Source organism: Manis pentadactyla, chromosome 16 (genome assembly GCF_030020395.1).
Source record: "Manis pentadactyla isolate mManPen7 chromosome 16, mManPen7.hap1, whole genome shotgun sequence".
Classification (NCBI taxonomy): Eukaryota; Metazoa; Chordata; class Mammalia; order Pholidota; family Manidae; genus Manis; species Manis pentadactyla.
In genome coordinates this window covers 38,389,243-38,405,245 of record NC_080034.1, presented here as the reverse complement: position 1 = coordinate 38,405,245, position 16,003 = coordinate 38,389,243, and the positions used below count along the sequence as shown (strand labels likewise).

The 16,003-nt window shown below is 49.5% G+C and overlaps 2 protein-coding genes across 9 annotated transcripts; both read left to right on the top strand.

Annotated features, from left to right (window-relative positions):
* The first annotated feature begins 154 nt into the window (after positions 1-154).
* FANCE (FA complementation group E) lies at positions 155-9,755 on the top strand. Of its 8 annotated transcripts, none has more exons than XR_005031715.2 (10): positions 155-545; positions 2,690-3,320; positions 3,915-3,959; positions 4,256-4,324; positions 4,626-4,769; positions 5,138-5,339; positions 5,482-5,560; positions 6,922-6,984; positions 8,025-8,150; positions 9,195-9,312. XR_005031715.2 is itself a non-coding variant. In XM_036920071.2 (10 exons), the coding sequence occupies exons 1-10, from the start codon at positions 298-300 to the stop codon at positions 9,294-9,296; spliced, it is 1,635 nt and encodes a 544-aa protein (XP_036775966.2). In that variant the 5' UTR covers positions 155-297; the 3' UTR covers positions 9,297-9,755. The 8 variants fall into 8 exon arrangements, 7 of the variants coding, with proteins under 7 accessions (XP_036775966.2, XP_036775965.2, XP_036775968.2 ...); XM_036920071.2 differs by having other exon boundaries at positions 5,138-5,261; positions 6,918-6,984; positions 9,195-9,755; XM_036920070.2 differs by having other exon boundaries at positions 6,918-6,984; positions 9,195-9,755.
* An 815-nt stretch (positions 9,756-10,570) lies between these two features.
* On the top strand, positions 10,571-13,417 carry RPL10A (ribosomal protein L10a). The gene is made up of 6 exons (XM_036920084.2): positions 10,571-10,887; positions 11,228-11,302; positions 11,388-11,468; positions 11,826-11,974; positions 12,763-12,935; positions 13,214-13,417. The coding sequence occupies exons 1-6, from the start codon at positions 10,586-10,588 to the stop codon at positions 13,382-13,384; spliced, it is 951 nt and encodes a 316-aa protein (XP_036775979.2). The 5' UTR covers positions 10,571-10,585; the 3' UTR covers positions 13,385-13,417.
* The last annotated feature ends 2,586 nt before the right edge of the window (positions 13,418-16,003 follow it).

Genomic DNA, 16,003 nt, shown 5'->3' with positions numbered 1-16,003 from the left:
CCGCCTTCGCCCCGCCCCTTCTCTGTACCCCTCCTCTGCGGCAGGAACCACTACTGGCCCCGCCTCACGTCCGGTCTCGCGCCCCGCCGCACCGCGCGCGCCCTTCCTTTTCGGCCTATGCGCGCGAGTTGCGCGGTCCCCGGGGCTGCGGGGCGGAGCCTGGGGTGTGTGTGGCTGGTGCGGGAGCGCACCCTCCGCGGCGTCGGGTGCGGCGCTGGAGTCTCCCTCACTTACTCCAGGCTTCCGAGCTGAGGCCCGAAACCAGAGCGGGGACCGCGCGGCACCCGGGCCGCGGGCATGGCGGCCCCGGAGGCGGCGCCCCCTCAGGCTGAGGGCGCGGGGCAGGCGCCCTGGGCGCAGCTGGAGGCCCCCGCCTACCTCCTGCTGCAGGCGCTGCAGGGGGGCCCCGACGGGGCGCGGCGCGGCCTGGGGGTGCTGCGGGCCCTGGGCAGCCGCGGCGGGGAGCCCTTCGACTGGGGCCGCGTCCTCGAGGCGCTGTGCCGGGAGGAACCCGTCGTGGAGGGCCCGGACTGTCGCTTGGAGTTGTAAGTCGGCCGCCCGAGGCCCCCCGTTCCGCATTTCTTCCCCCACAGCCGCGGAGGCAGGGGCTGGCGCTACCCGACTCCCGTAGATGAGGCGCCCGAGGCCCGGAGGGGGGTTCTCTGCCGCGCACCGTGTGTGGAGGCGCCGTCCAAGAGATTGGGTACCTGCTGTGCGCAGGCCGGCGCCGCATACCTAGGCGTGAGACACGCCTCCGTTTGAGTGTAAATGAATAATTATAAGGCAGTGGACTCAAATTGATCTTGATCGCATACTTCCATCTCTAAAAAAATCGAGCTGGTCTAGTATAGATATATGTAGGTATACTATGCACACTTATGTATAACGCGTACACGCGTTAAAATACGTACATAAAGTAAACAAAAATAGAGATTTTAAAAGTGATGACAATAAATGTCTGATCGTGGTGCCTTTATATTATCAAGTTTTCCAAGCATAATAAACATTTTAGGGCAAGGTCACTTCCCTTAAGGAAGGTGTTGATAAATTCTTGTCTTAGGAGTCTGAACTTTTCCTCTATGTGACTGAAGGAATTACTACCAGTGTCAGCTCTGCCATTTTCTTATTGGGTTGTGCTGCCCTTATTGGTACTCAGTTTCTTCTCAGGCATTCTTATAATACACGTGTCCATTTTTGTGAGAGTTCCTTTTGTTAAAAAAAATACAGTATCCATAAATGCACTTAATAGTTAAATACACAGAAAGTAAAGCAAGTGAGTGAGGTGCCACCTTCAGCCTGTAGGGGGGCTGGAGAGCGGGCCCTCCACTCTTAGACGCCGCCCTCCCAGTTAGGCTGGAGACTGGAGTGTGGAGGACCAATAAATGTTTGATTACACATTAAATATTTGTAATACTTGATTTCTTATGTTTTAGATAAGTAGAAATAGGAGTTATGATATTTTCTAACCATACTCCACTTTGAATTTCTTTCCAGAGATGGATCAGAAAAACTTCCTGAATTTCCAAATTGGAGGTTTTAGGAATGTTTGTCCAGCTGTCTGGCTTTTTCTGGACAGAGTAAGGGGAGGGGGACTTAGCCCAGTGTTTCTGGATAGAACTGCACTCAAGTATAACTGGTTTCTTTTGAAATCCTATGTATTTTATGCATTTAACACTCCTATTCTGATAAGGGGGTCCATAGGCATACAAAAACAGCGCAAAGCCCGTGGAGTAGGGTCCTCCCCACCTATATACTCCAAATATTCTCCACCACAAACTGACCATCTTTGTAACTTTTACTCTAGTTTTCTCTCTCACTAGTTTTTTTTTCCCCACAAAAACATAAAAGTTGGTTTTATTTTCTCACAAACACCCCTAGTGCTTCTGTGCGTGGTAACAAACAGCCCTGCAGTCATGTGTAGAGAGGAATGGAGGCAGGGTGGGTGACAGGCTTGGTGCACCGGTGACTTACCATGCCAGCAGGCCTCAGGGCACCCAACCTCTGGATCTGTGCCTTTACAGACGGCTTATTCTCAGAGAGTTAATTCACTCAGGTGCCTTCTGTGGACTGGGACACAGGAAGGCGACGCTGCCTTCTCTCAGGGACTCAGTTTGGTGAAAGGAACATCAGAGCTAGACAGATGTAACCCTGTGAGTTCCAGGGCGCTGCCAAGGGGAGCAGACAAGGCATTACACAGCATCTTGGAGTATTATTCTTACACAAAGTTTGGGAGAGGACTTTTTTCTTTTTTATGTGAAACAAGCATGGATCTGATATAGTTTCAGTGTGAACTTCTGAGCTGAAGTAGATGTTGAAGTGCAGGGCCCCCCAAAGAATACTCAATGAACGCTTGTTGAATGACTCTCATGCTGTCCCTTCTCCTTCCACACTGGCTCACGATTCTGCCCCCCCAACAACCCACCTTATCTATCCATTGCCATCTAGCTTCTAGATTTATCCTGTCTGTCCTATGCTCCTTTCAGCAAGACACTCTTTTGTTTTTATTTAATTTTTTATTAAGGTATGATTGATATACACTCTTATGAAGGTTTCACATGAAAAAACAATGTGGTTACTACATTTACCCATATTATCAAGTCCCCACCCATACCCCAATGCAGTCACTGTCCATCAGTGCAGCAAGTTCAGCAAGACACTCTTAACTCCTTGTCCTCTCTCTGCTACCCAGGAAACCGCTGCTGCTGCGACTCCCCCAATTATGCCAGAGGAACCTGATGTCCCTGCTGATGGCTGTTTGGCCATCGCTGCCTGAAAGCAGGCTCCTCCCTGTGCTGCGGGTTGCACAGCAGGACCTAAGCCCTGACCCTGATGTCTGGCTCCGGGCCCTTGGGGAATTGCTGCGAAGGGATATGGGCATTGGGGTCTCCACTGAGGGAGCATCCCCACTGTCTAAAAGGTGCCAGAGACAGCTGCAAGGCTTGTGTAGGCGGCTGGGCCAAGGGGACAGGAGGTTGACATTGCCCCAGGCTCCAGACTCTGAAGAGGAAGAGGAGGAGGAGGAGGAGCACAAGGACTCCCAGTGGCCTGGAAAACGCAGAAAGGAGCCCGAGGAAGAGCCTATCAGTCCTGAGAGGGAAAGAGCCCCCAAAAGGTTCCGGGGCTTGGAAAGGACAGAAGAAGAAGGAGGTGGTCAGGAGGAGAGACCTGAACATGAATCTTTGGAATCCCTGGCAGATGGAGGAGGTGCATCTCCCATTGAGAACCAACCTGTCATGGAGGCTGAGCCCAGTGAGGCTGGTCAGAGTCTGGAGGATGCCAAGGACCTTGCTGAGAGTTTGGAGTTACCCAAAGCTATCCAGGTAATAGGGTGAGGAGTCTGGCTTTAGAGCGATCCTTCAGGAATGCGGGATTTTTTCAGTGCAAAAGCTGGTTGGGAAACTATTTCCCAATTGGGACAACTTTAGTCCATGGAGCAAAGGGAGGGAGGGTGGGGCCAAGGGAACGTAGTCTCTGTTCCACAGACTCTGAGGTGAGGGTGGAGAAGGGAGTTACTGGAGATGGGAAACAATAGGCCTAATGAACTATGACATGAGGTTAAAGGGTGCCATGCAAGAGGAGAGACTCCAGAGGCACCCCTGCCAGCCTGTCCTGTGGGGGTGGGCACAGTTGTGCTAGCATCCGGCATGGCCACTCAACCCAAGGCTTGGGTCTGCCCCCAGTAGGGTGGGGATGCAGAAAAGACAGTTCTAAAAGCTGGGTTTACATGGGCCTTGTCTAGTTTGAGTTCTTAAAAACTTTTCAAAGTTTAGGTGTCATGTTCTTGGCTCTCTTGAATCATCTTTGCCCACTAGCTTCCTCTAACCTGGGGTCTTCTCAGGAAAGTAAGCCAGGATGGGGCTTGGAACAGCCCTGCGTGGGTAAGGACTTGTCAGTGACTGGGCTTTCCTCCACAGGACCAGGTTCCCAGGCTGCAGCAGCTGCTCAAGACCCTTGAGGAGGTGACTGGCCCTATTCTGTTCACCTAGCCACTTTTCCACCATCTGCCTGGAAGGGAAGCCCCAGTGCAGTGAGGCATAGGCTATTTGGGTCAGTGGGGGTGGGTTGTGGAGTGAAGATCTGAGGTCACTGCAGGGGCTTTCCTTGGCCCAAGTACAGATAATGTCATCTAACCCCAGGCAAGTTCTCTTTGGTAGCATCCGGGGTCCACAGCCACCTACTCTGCCAGTTGAAGGGATGGCCTCAGGGTATTGTCACTGAGGCTCTGCCAGCCCTAACATGGGATTTGCCTTCCCAGGGATTGGAGGGATTGGATGGTGCCCTCCCCGTTGAGCTGCAGCTTCTCCATGATTGCTGTCCCAGCCAGGTGAGTCCAGAAAGACTGGCCCTAAAGACACACCCCCTCTCTCCAGCCTTTTTCCATTGAAGTTTGTGTTTACCTGCCTCGTGTGGGAATTTGGGGAGGGGATTTTGTTGGGTTTTTGGGTCTCCCCAAGGGCAGGGGTCACACTGAGTGCTTTATTTTAGCCCTTGGTTCCTCCCTGTATGGCAGCTCTGCCAGCCTTACCTTACCCTAGAGTGTCCTTGCCCTACTGCTCTGTTGCCCTCTTCGCTTGAGACATCCTAGCAGACAAGAGTGTCCCTGTGTCCTTTCTCCTACTCGGCAGATGGACCTGCTCTGCTCCCGGCTGCAGCTCTCCCAGCTCTCGGACACAGCTCTGCTGTGCTTCTGCACCTGGTTGCTGTCCCTTTCACCAGATCTTAGCCTTGGTAATGCTGCTGTGCTGACCAGGAGCCTCTTTCTTGGACGAGTAGGTGCACTGGGATGCGCTTGGAATGCCAGTGACATTGAGGGAGAGACTGAGCCCTCAGAAGGGTGGTGCTTGGGAAAAGGGGTCGCAGCCACCTGGCCTTTCTGCACAGCCTGGGACACAGGAAGAGCTTGGGCCCCCAGACCATCTATCCACATGGCATCTAACTCCTCCCTCTTGGGCTCCAGACCCAAAGAGATTTGAGAGCTGGGGAAGGGAGCTATGTCTTTTCCAATGGGTAGGCCCATATGAGTCCTATAAAATAACTTTTTTTTCTTTGTAACATGTATCACCATCTGAAATATGTGTCTAATAAATAATTATTGAAAGAAGAAATGATTTAATATTTTCCTCCCTATTGGCTGTAGATTCTCTCCTTGACTTCTTCACCCTCCCGCCTGCTCACAACTGCTCTGACCTCCTTCTGTGCCAAGTATACCTACCCAGTCTGCAGAGCCCTCCTTAGCCCTGTGCTGCAGGCCCCAGGAACAGGTGATTCTGAAACCAGCCCCAGGCCTGGTAGCTCTGCCCTCAGTTCCCAGCATCCTTCACCCCAGAGTGGCCCTAGCAGTTGAGTATTCAATGAGTAAGAGTACGTGTTGCTTCTCTGACAATGCTCCCCCATAAAGAGCCAGGCGTTCTGTTCCCCACTAGTCCCATCCTCTCCTACCATTTTTCCTCAGACTTCTCCCTTCTTCTCTCCCCTGCCCAGGTCCAGCTCAAACAGAGTTACTGTGTTTCCTCATGAAGGACAAGGCCCTGGAGCCAGACATGCAGCTTCTAATGCTGGGGTGAGTATACAGACCTGTGCTTCCCCCATTCCCACCTCCTTCCTCTGGCCATGCCTGCTTCTGGAGTTGGAGCCAGCTGGGGACCACATGCTGTGCCTAAAAGATAGGCAATGGCTCAGCCCACCTCACTGTTGACTGAACCTGGCTGTGCCTTCCCACCTGTGGGCCTGTGCAAGTTGCCATCCTGTGCATCTTCCCAAACCCGGGGTTTTAGTCTTCTGTGCAGGGGTGTGCAGAGAAGAGGCTGGTGGTCCCTACACTTGAGTAGTTCACCATGTAGTTGGAACGTGGCACAGTGGTTAAGAGCATTGGCTGTGGAGTCAGACACACATTGTTTCAAATCTCAACCATGTCTTTTATTTAAATGTGTGAATTCAAACAGGTTATTCCATCTCTCTGAGCCTCCATATCCTCATATGAAAAATGGGGATAATATTTACTCTAGCATTTTTCTAGATATTAAATGTGATAATGCATATAAAGACCTCAGCACAGTATTTAGCACCCAGTAAGTGCTCGAAAATTGTTATTAAATCGGTGCTTAATTCAGGTATTAAAATTGGGAGTCAAGATAGAGACATGTATCTTGCTACAGAAAACAAAGAGTAGGTAAGACCCCATTGGACACAAACATGAAATATAAAATGCTAAGTATGAAAAGAGGATAGTCCCCCCAAAAGAATCAGCCACTAGTTACTGAGCATTCTCTGTGCTTTGTGTTCATTATCTCAGTTAGTCTTCAAGCAATCCTGTGAGGCAGGTGCTACTGTCGCCTTAGAGATGGAAAAACTATAGCGCTCAGAGTGGTTAAGGGACCTGGCCAAAGGTCACACAGCCAGCAAGTAATAAAGCCTGGTATCAAACCCAAGTCTTTGCGTCCAAGTCTGAGGTCCACACTGCTTCCTTGTGACGCACTGCCTTCCCAAACAAGCTAAGGACTGCACAATAGAACAAGAAATGCAGCTGGTGTGGACCTCTCCATGGGTTGGGCTCTGCAGGGAAGGCTTGCCTTCTCTAGGAAGTCTTGTGTGTCATCTCACTCCATCACTGTCCTCTTCCCTGGGTCACCCTCACCTTTGGTACTCAGGATGCACTCTTGACTTGTGTTTTTCAGGGACCTTTGTACATCTCACTGCCAAATCCTTCACTGTCAGCTCCCAGGAGTCCTGGGTTTTGGCAGCACTGTGTATGGGCTCTTGCAGCAGTGGCTGCTGGGTGGCTGCCAGCATCAGAGGGGCTCCAACTACTTCCTCTGTTGGCTCCCCCCAGGGCCTTACCCTGCCTTGGGCTAGGAGCAGTAGGTACCCAGGCTTTGGGGGGAAGCCTGGCTTTTCTCACCCAGGCTTGTGCTTTGCAGACAGGTCTTGGAGCTGCCCTGGAAGGAGGAGACTTTCTTGGTGTTGCAGTCACTCCTGGAGCAGCAGGTAAACAGGCTTCCTTGGGGAGCATGGACAAAGAAGTGCTGCAGTGTTGTGGACAGGCTGGGGTGGGGGGACTCCTGGTTTCTGATCCCTCTGGTGATGGAGGGGCAATCAGGACAGCTGCCCTGCAGCAGGGTACCCTGTGACATGGGGAGAGTGCTGCTGCTTGAAGGCTGGTAAATCCCAGCTCTGCCTCTTACCAGCTGAAGTGTGTGTGTAAATTTAATTTAATTTTGACTAGATATTGGATTCATATGTTTACAATTTTAAAAACACAAAAGGATATAGGAAAAATATTCCCCCAGCCATCTAGATTCCCCTCCCCAGAGCTAATCAGTGTTAAGTAGTTTCAGGGGAAACCCTTCTAGAGCTGCCTTATATGTAAGGACATATGTTTAAATTTACTTTTCCCCTGCGTTTTACACAGATTATAACACTAAGCTCGGTGCTCTGTACTTTGCTTTTTTTACTTAATGATGTATTTTGGCAATTTTTCTATAATCAGTATCTAAAATTCTGCCTTATTTGTTTATAATAAGTAGTTAACCTAACCTCTTTATGCCTCAGTTTCCTCATCGACAAAAGGGAGTGATGATAGCATCTGCCATACAAGACTGGGGTGAGATTTAAATGGGACGGTTTGTATGAAGTGCCCAAAGCAGTGCCTGGTGTATAAGTGCTTGTTAAATTACTGTTTTGAAGAGCTGTTGTTGTCTCGGCAGTACTCCTTGGGACCTCTCCTTTATATCTTCAACCACTAAGCCAGCTAGAATCCTTGACCTCAACTTGATCCTAATCTGAACCTTTGCAACGGTAGCCACCACTGTCTGAGACGATGTCCCAGGCTTTATGTGCATATCTCACTTAATCCTTTTCACGATCTTCAGAGGTAGATGGTATCAGCTCCATTTTACAGATGTGGAAACTGAGGCTTAGTTTGGTTAAATGACCTGCCCAGGGTTACCTAGGTAGGAAATAGTAGAGTTGGGAATTGAATCCAGGGCCCTTTCTTGTGCAACTGTCCCATCTCCCTGTGTATGCAGGTGGAGGTGACCACTGAGAAGTTCAATGTGTTGATGGAGAAGCTTTGTAAAGAGGGGCAAGTGGCCACCACATCCACAGCCTATGCCAAGCTCGTGCTGACAGTGATGACCAAGTATCAGGCCAACGTGAGTGTTGATAGGGCCACAGGCAGATCCTGTGGCTCTGAGCCTGCCATGAGGGTGTAGAGATGTTTGCCAGGCAGAAAACCCTGAGTTAGCCAGGGAGACCACAAGTTCAAGCCCAGAACTAACTAGGGAACGGGGCTGCTTAGGAGTTCATTTGTCTAGCCAATACCACAGGGGCCAGATGCTGTATGGGGCATTGGGGAGTCAAAAGTGAGCATGACAGAGTCCCTGTCCTTGACTTGACCATTTCCCCTAGAAGGGCTAGTGAGAGGGGAGAGAGATGGTAAACAGATCAGATCATTATAATATCTGGTAGGAGCCAGGTAAGAGGAATACACAGGGCTTTTGTGGCAAAGAAAGAGGGGGCAACTAAACCTTGTTTGTGGTTGGAAATGGGATAGGCTTCCTGACTCTTAAAGGTTGAGTGTAGTCAAGGGCTGGGATGGAGGAAAGGGCATTACAGGCAAAGGAAACAGTGTAGGAAGTGAACATTCAAGGGGATCTACAGGTAGTTCATTGTAGTTGGGGCCTAAAAACATGAGAGTGGACGGTGGCAGCTGGAGTGAATTGATCAGATTTGCATTTTAAAAGAAACCTCTGGCCTCTTTAAAGAATGGGGATTGGAGACCTGTCCAGAGATTGTAGCAACACATCAGGGAAGAAAAAGTATGGCCCAGAAGGAATGTGGCAGTCACAGTGGAGGGTCTCTGAACCAAAGTTCCCTCATCTGTACAACTGGAGGGTTGTGAGGATTATATGAAGCAATGCATATAAATTGCTGCCACATAGTAAGCACCCCAATAATTGGCAGCTATTATTAATGTAGCTTAGGAAGTTGTGCAGTTAGTATTTGACACCAGGTCTACTTGAATCCAAAGACCTTGCTTCACCTTGGTGAAATAATGAGGTTAGTTGCTCAGGGAGTCATCTCCATCATCCTTGTGTCCTGGATTTCTTTCTCTTTTTTAAACAGAGCCCAGGGGCAGAGGGGAGAGGGGAGGGATCAGCTGCTGGAGCCCTGACATGATTCTTCCTTCTCACTAGATTACTGAGACCCAGAGGCTGGGCTTGGCTGCAGCCCTAGAACTCAACACGACTTTTCTGAGGAAGTCCCTGCAGGCCACTCTGAGACGTCTGGCCGCCTGACCATCCACCAGGGGACCACCCTCCTGGAGCTTCCTCATCAGCTTCCTGAAGGACATTTCTACTCTCAGCACTTTCCCTGCCTTAGGGGTAAAGACAGAGTCTGGTCATTCCAGGGATCAGCTACCACCTTGCTATAGGCTGCAGAGAGGCCATCTTGGCTGCCCAGCCATCAGGGAGGGTCCCTGGCTAAGGGGGCTAGATGAACTTGATTTCCCAGGGCTGCTGATCCTGGGCTCACTCCTGTCACTTCTGCAGGCTTTGGGGCCGGAAGCTTTCTGATAGGCCTCAGTAGAGTCAAAGCAGACCCTGAGTAGATGATCTTCCAGGAGCCCAGGGTTCCTTGTGAGTTCAGCACAAATGTCTTGTGCTCAAGTATATGTTACTATCCTCCATGTTCTTGTTACTAACTTGAGTAATACTTTATCAATGGTATTTAATAAAAAATTCAGTAATGTGTTACTAGGAGTGCCTGTCTTCCTGTTAACTCTGGGTGTTTGTTGAAAACCCATACACACCACTGCCACTCCCCACCCTGCCCTGCTCAGTGACAAGAAGCATCTTTTTTCTGGTGAAATGTCTGGTGAGGGGAAGGTGGTAGAGTGCTGAAGGTCATTCATTCACGTTCTGTGGGCTGGATAACGTGTGCTACCACCCACTCCAGCCCTATCAGAGTTCTCTGTTGAGTAGGTGAGGTGTGTACCAACCATGGTAGGGAGGCTTGCAGGTGGGAGTGACTCAGTCGAGTTGGAGAAGGCTTTTGGGCAGATGACCTTTGAGGAGGGATTTGAAGGGCTCCTGGGTTTACTGTGGGCAGAGGGAAGGGCAGGAAGGGTTTGTCTGCTTTACATTTGTATATTCCTGCAGCACCTAGCTAGGTTCCTGGTTCTTACACAGTTAGCAGGTAGACGTTATTGAATCAGCTATCAGGTGAAAAGCTCATTATAGTACCTTCCCAGCTCTTCTTGCCCACTGCAGGCTTTGAGGGGGCCAGGAACAGAACTTGGTATTTTTTTCTTTTCTGAGAAGGCAAGAAAACAGTTTTATTCAGCAAGACAGAAATACACTCTCGAAGAGAGAGCTGGAGGCTTGAGAGGTCAGGACCAGTCAGGAACAGAACTTTCTTGACACGTCCTTTCTCACAACTTCCTCAGAAGCTTTGAGCCCCCAGTAAAGCAAGATGGTGAGGGAGAGAGGTAAGGAGGAAAGCCTGTTTTTGAGAACTGAAGCAGGTGCGGACGGCAGGAGGAAGTGGTTAGAGGAGGTCTGAGGGACAAATATGCAGGTATTGCATGCTCTTCGCGGCCATCACGGTGAGGAGCCCAGTACGTGTGGCTTCTGAATGGCGAGCGGAGGACCCAGCCTCTTGCCCAAGCGTTTCAAGTCCTCGTGCAGATCCAGCGGCGCAGCCGCACAGCAGCACCCTCCAGCGGTCGCAGACGGCGGCGCTCTCACGATCGAGCGACCCCGACTGCTTTCGGGAGCGGAGCCACAGGAACAAAGCATTTCTCGCGAGAATAAGGGCACTATTTGCGCGCATGCGCGAGCCGAGTTGGTCTCTTTTTTCGGTTATTGCGGTGCGGGCCACCATGAGGTAAGTGGTGTGTAGGGTGCTATCCGCATTCATCTGCCACTCCTGCGCCCCGGTGGGGAGGGATACCTAGCGGGCGGAATCGGGGGTGGTCCTTGCCTCTGCTCCACTGAGGGGTGTTTCTTGCTAGGCATGTATCTGCGGGCTCGGCGTTCGAGTTAGTACGCCAAGCCTGGCTGCCAGTATGTTTCCCCATTTTCGGGGCTTGCATCTGGTTTTCGGACCCAAATCGCTCGCCTTGGTGTCCGGAATTCCCGTTTCGAAGCTTCAGGCTTCTGAACAGGCCGTGGGCGTTGATCCGCGGACCCCAGGGCTGAGCACTCGTCTTGCTTTTCTCTCGCAGCAGCAAGGTCTCCCGCGACACCCTTTACGAGGCGGTGCGGGAAGTCCTGCACGGGAACCAGCGCAAGCGCCGGAAGTAAGCGCGGGCCCCGTGGGGTCTGCCGGCCTGGGCGGTTCGGGAGGCCGCGGGCGGCTTGTAAACTTCATTGACTCATTCTAAGGTTTCTGGAGACGGTGGAGTTGCAGATCAGCTTGAAGAACTATGATCCTCAGAAGGACAAACGCTTCTCGGGCACCGTCAGGTTGGCACCGTTCTGACCCCACCCAGCCTTCAGTGCCCCGCGTTCCCGGCTCCTCCCTTCAGGCTCCTTTGAGCCGGAGGCGGGCAGGCACGTGCGGTACTGAGGAACCCGGGTAGTTGAGACCTCCTTGCTCCGGGCCGGCGAGGCTGGACGGACCTCCACCCTGGGTCTTAAAACAAGAGGGGAGGCGTGGGGAGGCCTTTGGCCAAGCCCGCCGGCTAGTTTGAGAAGCCAGACTAGCTGATGGTGATTGTGGACACTCTGGGTAAGGCTCGGTGGCTGCAGTGCTCCCAGACCCCTTCACCTGCCCTTGGGACTCCGGGCTGGGCATGACCTGTTCTGTCCCCAAAAATGCAGGCTTAAGTCCACTCCCCGCCCCAAGTTCTCCGTGTGTGTGCTCGGGGACCAGCAGCACTGTGACGAGGCCAAGGCTGTGGAGATCCCTCACATGGACATCGAGGCACTAAAAAAACTAAACAAGAATAAGAAACTGGTGAAGAAGCTGGGTATGTGTGGGTTTGTGTTTGGGGTGCGTTCGGGGCAGGCAGTTCTCTTAGTAGGAGTGTTAGAAAGTGGCATTCTTGCCATTTGGACTTTACAATAATGAAGGCAGGTAGAGTCATGACTGAAAGTACCTGTGGTTGGTTAACCTGAGTAGTTTTTTTTTTTTTTTAATTAAAGTATCATTGATAATCATAGGATGGTTTCACATACACAAAACAGTCATTCAAGATGCACCCATATTATCTTGAGTAGTATTTTTTAGCCTTTGGAAGGTTCTTCATATTTGCTTTGATGGTTGAATTTTATAAGGGAAGGAGGCTAGGTAGGTGTTGGTTCTTTCTAAACAGGGAAGACCCATTAAGAGTTGACTAATCAAGTGTAAGTATATTCTGAATTGGGATTTGCACTTAAAGCTCAAGTTTAATTTTAAAAAATCTGGTCCTATGTGGTCTAAACATTTTACAGATAGGAAACGTGCCCCAGTTCTGTGGTAAGCAGGATTTGAACCTAAGTGGTTTTGGCCAGAGTGCATTTTCCATTGCAAAAAGGATTGTGAGTCCACCTGGGCTTCTGATACCGGGTTTTATGTGAATGTTTTTGGATCAGTAGAAGTAAGTAGGATGGAGATGATCAGCTGAATGAGGAGGGGATGGAAAAGATTTGGTACCTGGAAGTGGGCGGGGGTAGAATGTGCTGGGTAGAGGCTACTTCTGTGGTTGGTTCACAGCCCTGTTTGGAGGTTGCCTTCACGGCCAGGTCCTAAGAATCCAGTGGCTTCCTCTTTTACCAGCCAAGAAGTATGATGCCTTTTTGGCTTCAGAGTCTCTGATCAAGCAGATCCCACGAATCCTGGGCCCAGGCCTGAATAAGGCTGGCAAGTTCCCTTCCTTGCTCACCCACAATGAGAACATGGTGGCCAAAGTCGATGAAGTGAAGTCCACCATCAAGTTCCAGATGAAGAAGGTAGGAGGGAGGTCAAGCCCTGGTGATGTGGCAGGGCCCTGAAATTTACCCACATTGTGGTAGGCTGGGTTTGCATTATAATGGATACTTAAAGTACATGATAGTCACTGAGCAGGATTGAAGCTCTTCAAATAGCCCTGGTCTTCCCGGCTGGGGAGCAGGGCATTTCTCCATGAGTGGAGGGCCTGGCCACCTTGCTTGTAGATGTACCCACGCTCCCTGTGTTCTCTTCTGTCCATCTAGCCACCAAACCTGATTTGGTTGTCCTTTTCCCACAGGTGCTCTGTCTGGCAGTGGCTGTTGGTCATGTGAAGATGACAGATGATGAGCTTGTATACAATATCCACTTAGCTGTCAATTTCCTAGTGTCATTGCTCAAGAAGAATTGGCAGAATGTCCGGGCTTTATATATCAAGAGCACCATGGGCAAGGCCCAACGCCTGTACTGAGGCACAGCCTAATAAACCCTAATGCCACCATTATCTCTGCCTGCCTGTGACCTGGAAGGGAGGTGCTTTATGGGCTGACATGGCACACGCAGCACAGTGCTGTTGAGTGTGGTTTGTGGCTCCCAGGGATGGTTAGTCATTTCACTTGCATGCATACTACAAACCAGGAAGACCAGTCTTTCAATTTTCAAAACCATGCAGTCTTCAGGACTCTGGGTAACATGGAAAGAGGGCTGGTAACTAGGACCAATGCTTTCCTAGTTACCTTGAGAACTGTTCTGTCACTAGTGGAAGGCAGTAGGACCATTGAGGACATCACTCACACCTCTTGGCAGCATGCCTCAGCTCTGACCCAAAATGGCTTCCTTCCTTTTATGTTCGGTTCTTACTGTGGACTTTTGGGTGGGGGGGCTTTGAATCTCTAAATCATGCATTTGGCCTCTTGGTTTGTTAGATAGTCTGGGTTCCAATGGGCCTGGGATTGGCTTTCTAGGGAGAAGACCACAAACCTTGAGGAATTGGTTTAGTATTTGATCTCCTGGCACCAAATTGAATACACTGTGTTCAATTAGTAATTTAGGGAAGGTTTAAATACAAGTAGAAGGCCTGTATATACTGTAATTTATGGTAGGTATGTTTTAGTGGAGCTTAGTAAGTGGCAGAAACAGGCTGTGGGAACTTCTTGGTGCTGCCCCTCCCCTTGCCTGTGGAACTTAACCTCTTGCAGTTCTTGCTTCCAGTGCCCAGTACTGGAAAGGTGGTTTTTGGTGTGGGAAATAATGATTTAGCCTTTGACATTAACCTCTGTTCAACTTTGGTATGTAAAGGAACCAGTTCATCCCTCCATTTAATAGAGCTAAAAGGTCAATTCAAAGCATAAATAAAAATGTGGCACCTTTTCAAAATGAGCTTTATCTGGTCTTGAACTCTTAAGACTATAGGGTTTTTGCCAAAGACCTTGAGCAATTTTTTTGCCACTTTAAAATTATTTTAATAACTTTATTTGCAGGTAAAATAGCTACAATCTATAATCTTGTGATGTGCAGTGAATTTTCATTCTCAAAGTTATATATTCTCAGCTTGCAGCTCCTGGTCTGTAACTCTGGACTACTACCATAATATTACTAAGGAGTAATCTAGGCTTATCAATGTTCCTGATGGTTAAGGAAGGAAAAAAGATTGCTATAAAACAAGGACCCAGTTTTTTGGAAAGGAGATAGCTTATGCATAGTAATGATTGGAAACTCAGATTCCAAAATGTTGATAGTTTAACCCTGGGACTTAAATCTTGGAATTTTCTGAAGTTCTGTAATTTTTATAATCACACAAAACAATGCTTAAAATTTGATGGTGGGAGGAATTAATACAAAAAGTATGTTTTATGCCGTGCCTCTCAAAGGCACTCAATTTTGAGAGTGCCCGCCTCTTATATGACAGTACAGCAAGAGAGAATAGAAGGCATGAGAGCCAAAAGAAAGGCATAAAGTCCCATGTTTAGGTGGGCACCAGCTGAGCTTCCAGGAGCCCATCCCCAGGGCCTTGAGCTCCTTGAGTGCACAGGTACAGTCTGAGGCAACCAGACACTTCTGCACTGGCAGCAGTGCCAATGCTTTTCAAGGTTTCTCAGGACTTGAGATGTATACTCAACAATTTGGGGTGCAAGGAGACTGGCCATGTGATTGTGGTCTGAGGGCTCCCCTATTGCCTGAGTGTGAAACCCAGCTCTGCCACTTGGGAGTCGTGTGAGCCTGTTGAGGCTATTAACTTCTCTAGAACTTGAAGTGCAGACGGTGGTGGTATGTACGTCAAAGCAGTTCCGACTTAAAGTGTGTTTTGTATGGTGACCGGTGCTTAGCACGGGAACAGCTGTTCTGTCATTATGTATGCATGTCCCCCGTACACAAGTATCTGGCTCAGTTGGGTTTAGGATGGACGATTGAGTAGCGGCAATTACTGAGGATATGGTTCCGATGAATGGGGAGAACAAAGTGCCTTAACAGCTACACCCTGTTTGAAATAAACCGGGGATTAAAATCTTTAAATCATTTGGAAACCGAGGCAAAGTGAATGACTATGTTTTAGTAATACTTGGGAATGTGAGTCTTCCTGGATTATTGATTTGAATCATCTGAATTTTACCATTGCTCTTGGCATGTCTGATAAGCATTTTGTATTGGGATAGGAATCCTTAAAAACCAATTCTATGTTAAACAGTCACCACTTTTCTGCCTGGCTCTGGAGAATCTGTTCAGAGCCATGGTGCCTGCTCCCAAGAGGTCCACAGCACCACAAAAAAAGCGGGCAGCAGGACGGGAAAGCAGACTGATTCCAATTGCAAATGAAGGTTGAGCTACTTTAAATCCTAGCCTCTAGAAGTCAGAGTTAGAATTCAGGGTTCAGTAGGTGTAGATTTGTATGTGGGAGGAAGTGGATTCAGGTACTTCCTAAGCTGCTGTCTTAGCCTACACTGAGAGCTCTGTGTTCACAAGATCACCTCATCCTGCTTCCTTCCCTACATTGGGACCTCGAAACTAGTCATCACCCACCTCTGGATCTGTTAACGTTTGTGTGTAGGGGGAGGAGCAAAAAGGCCAGCCATATTTCACTTACTGAGTTTTC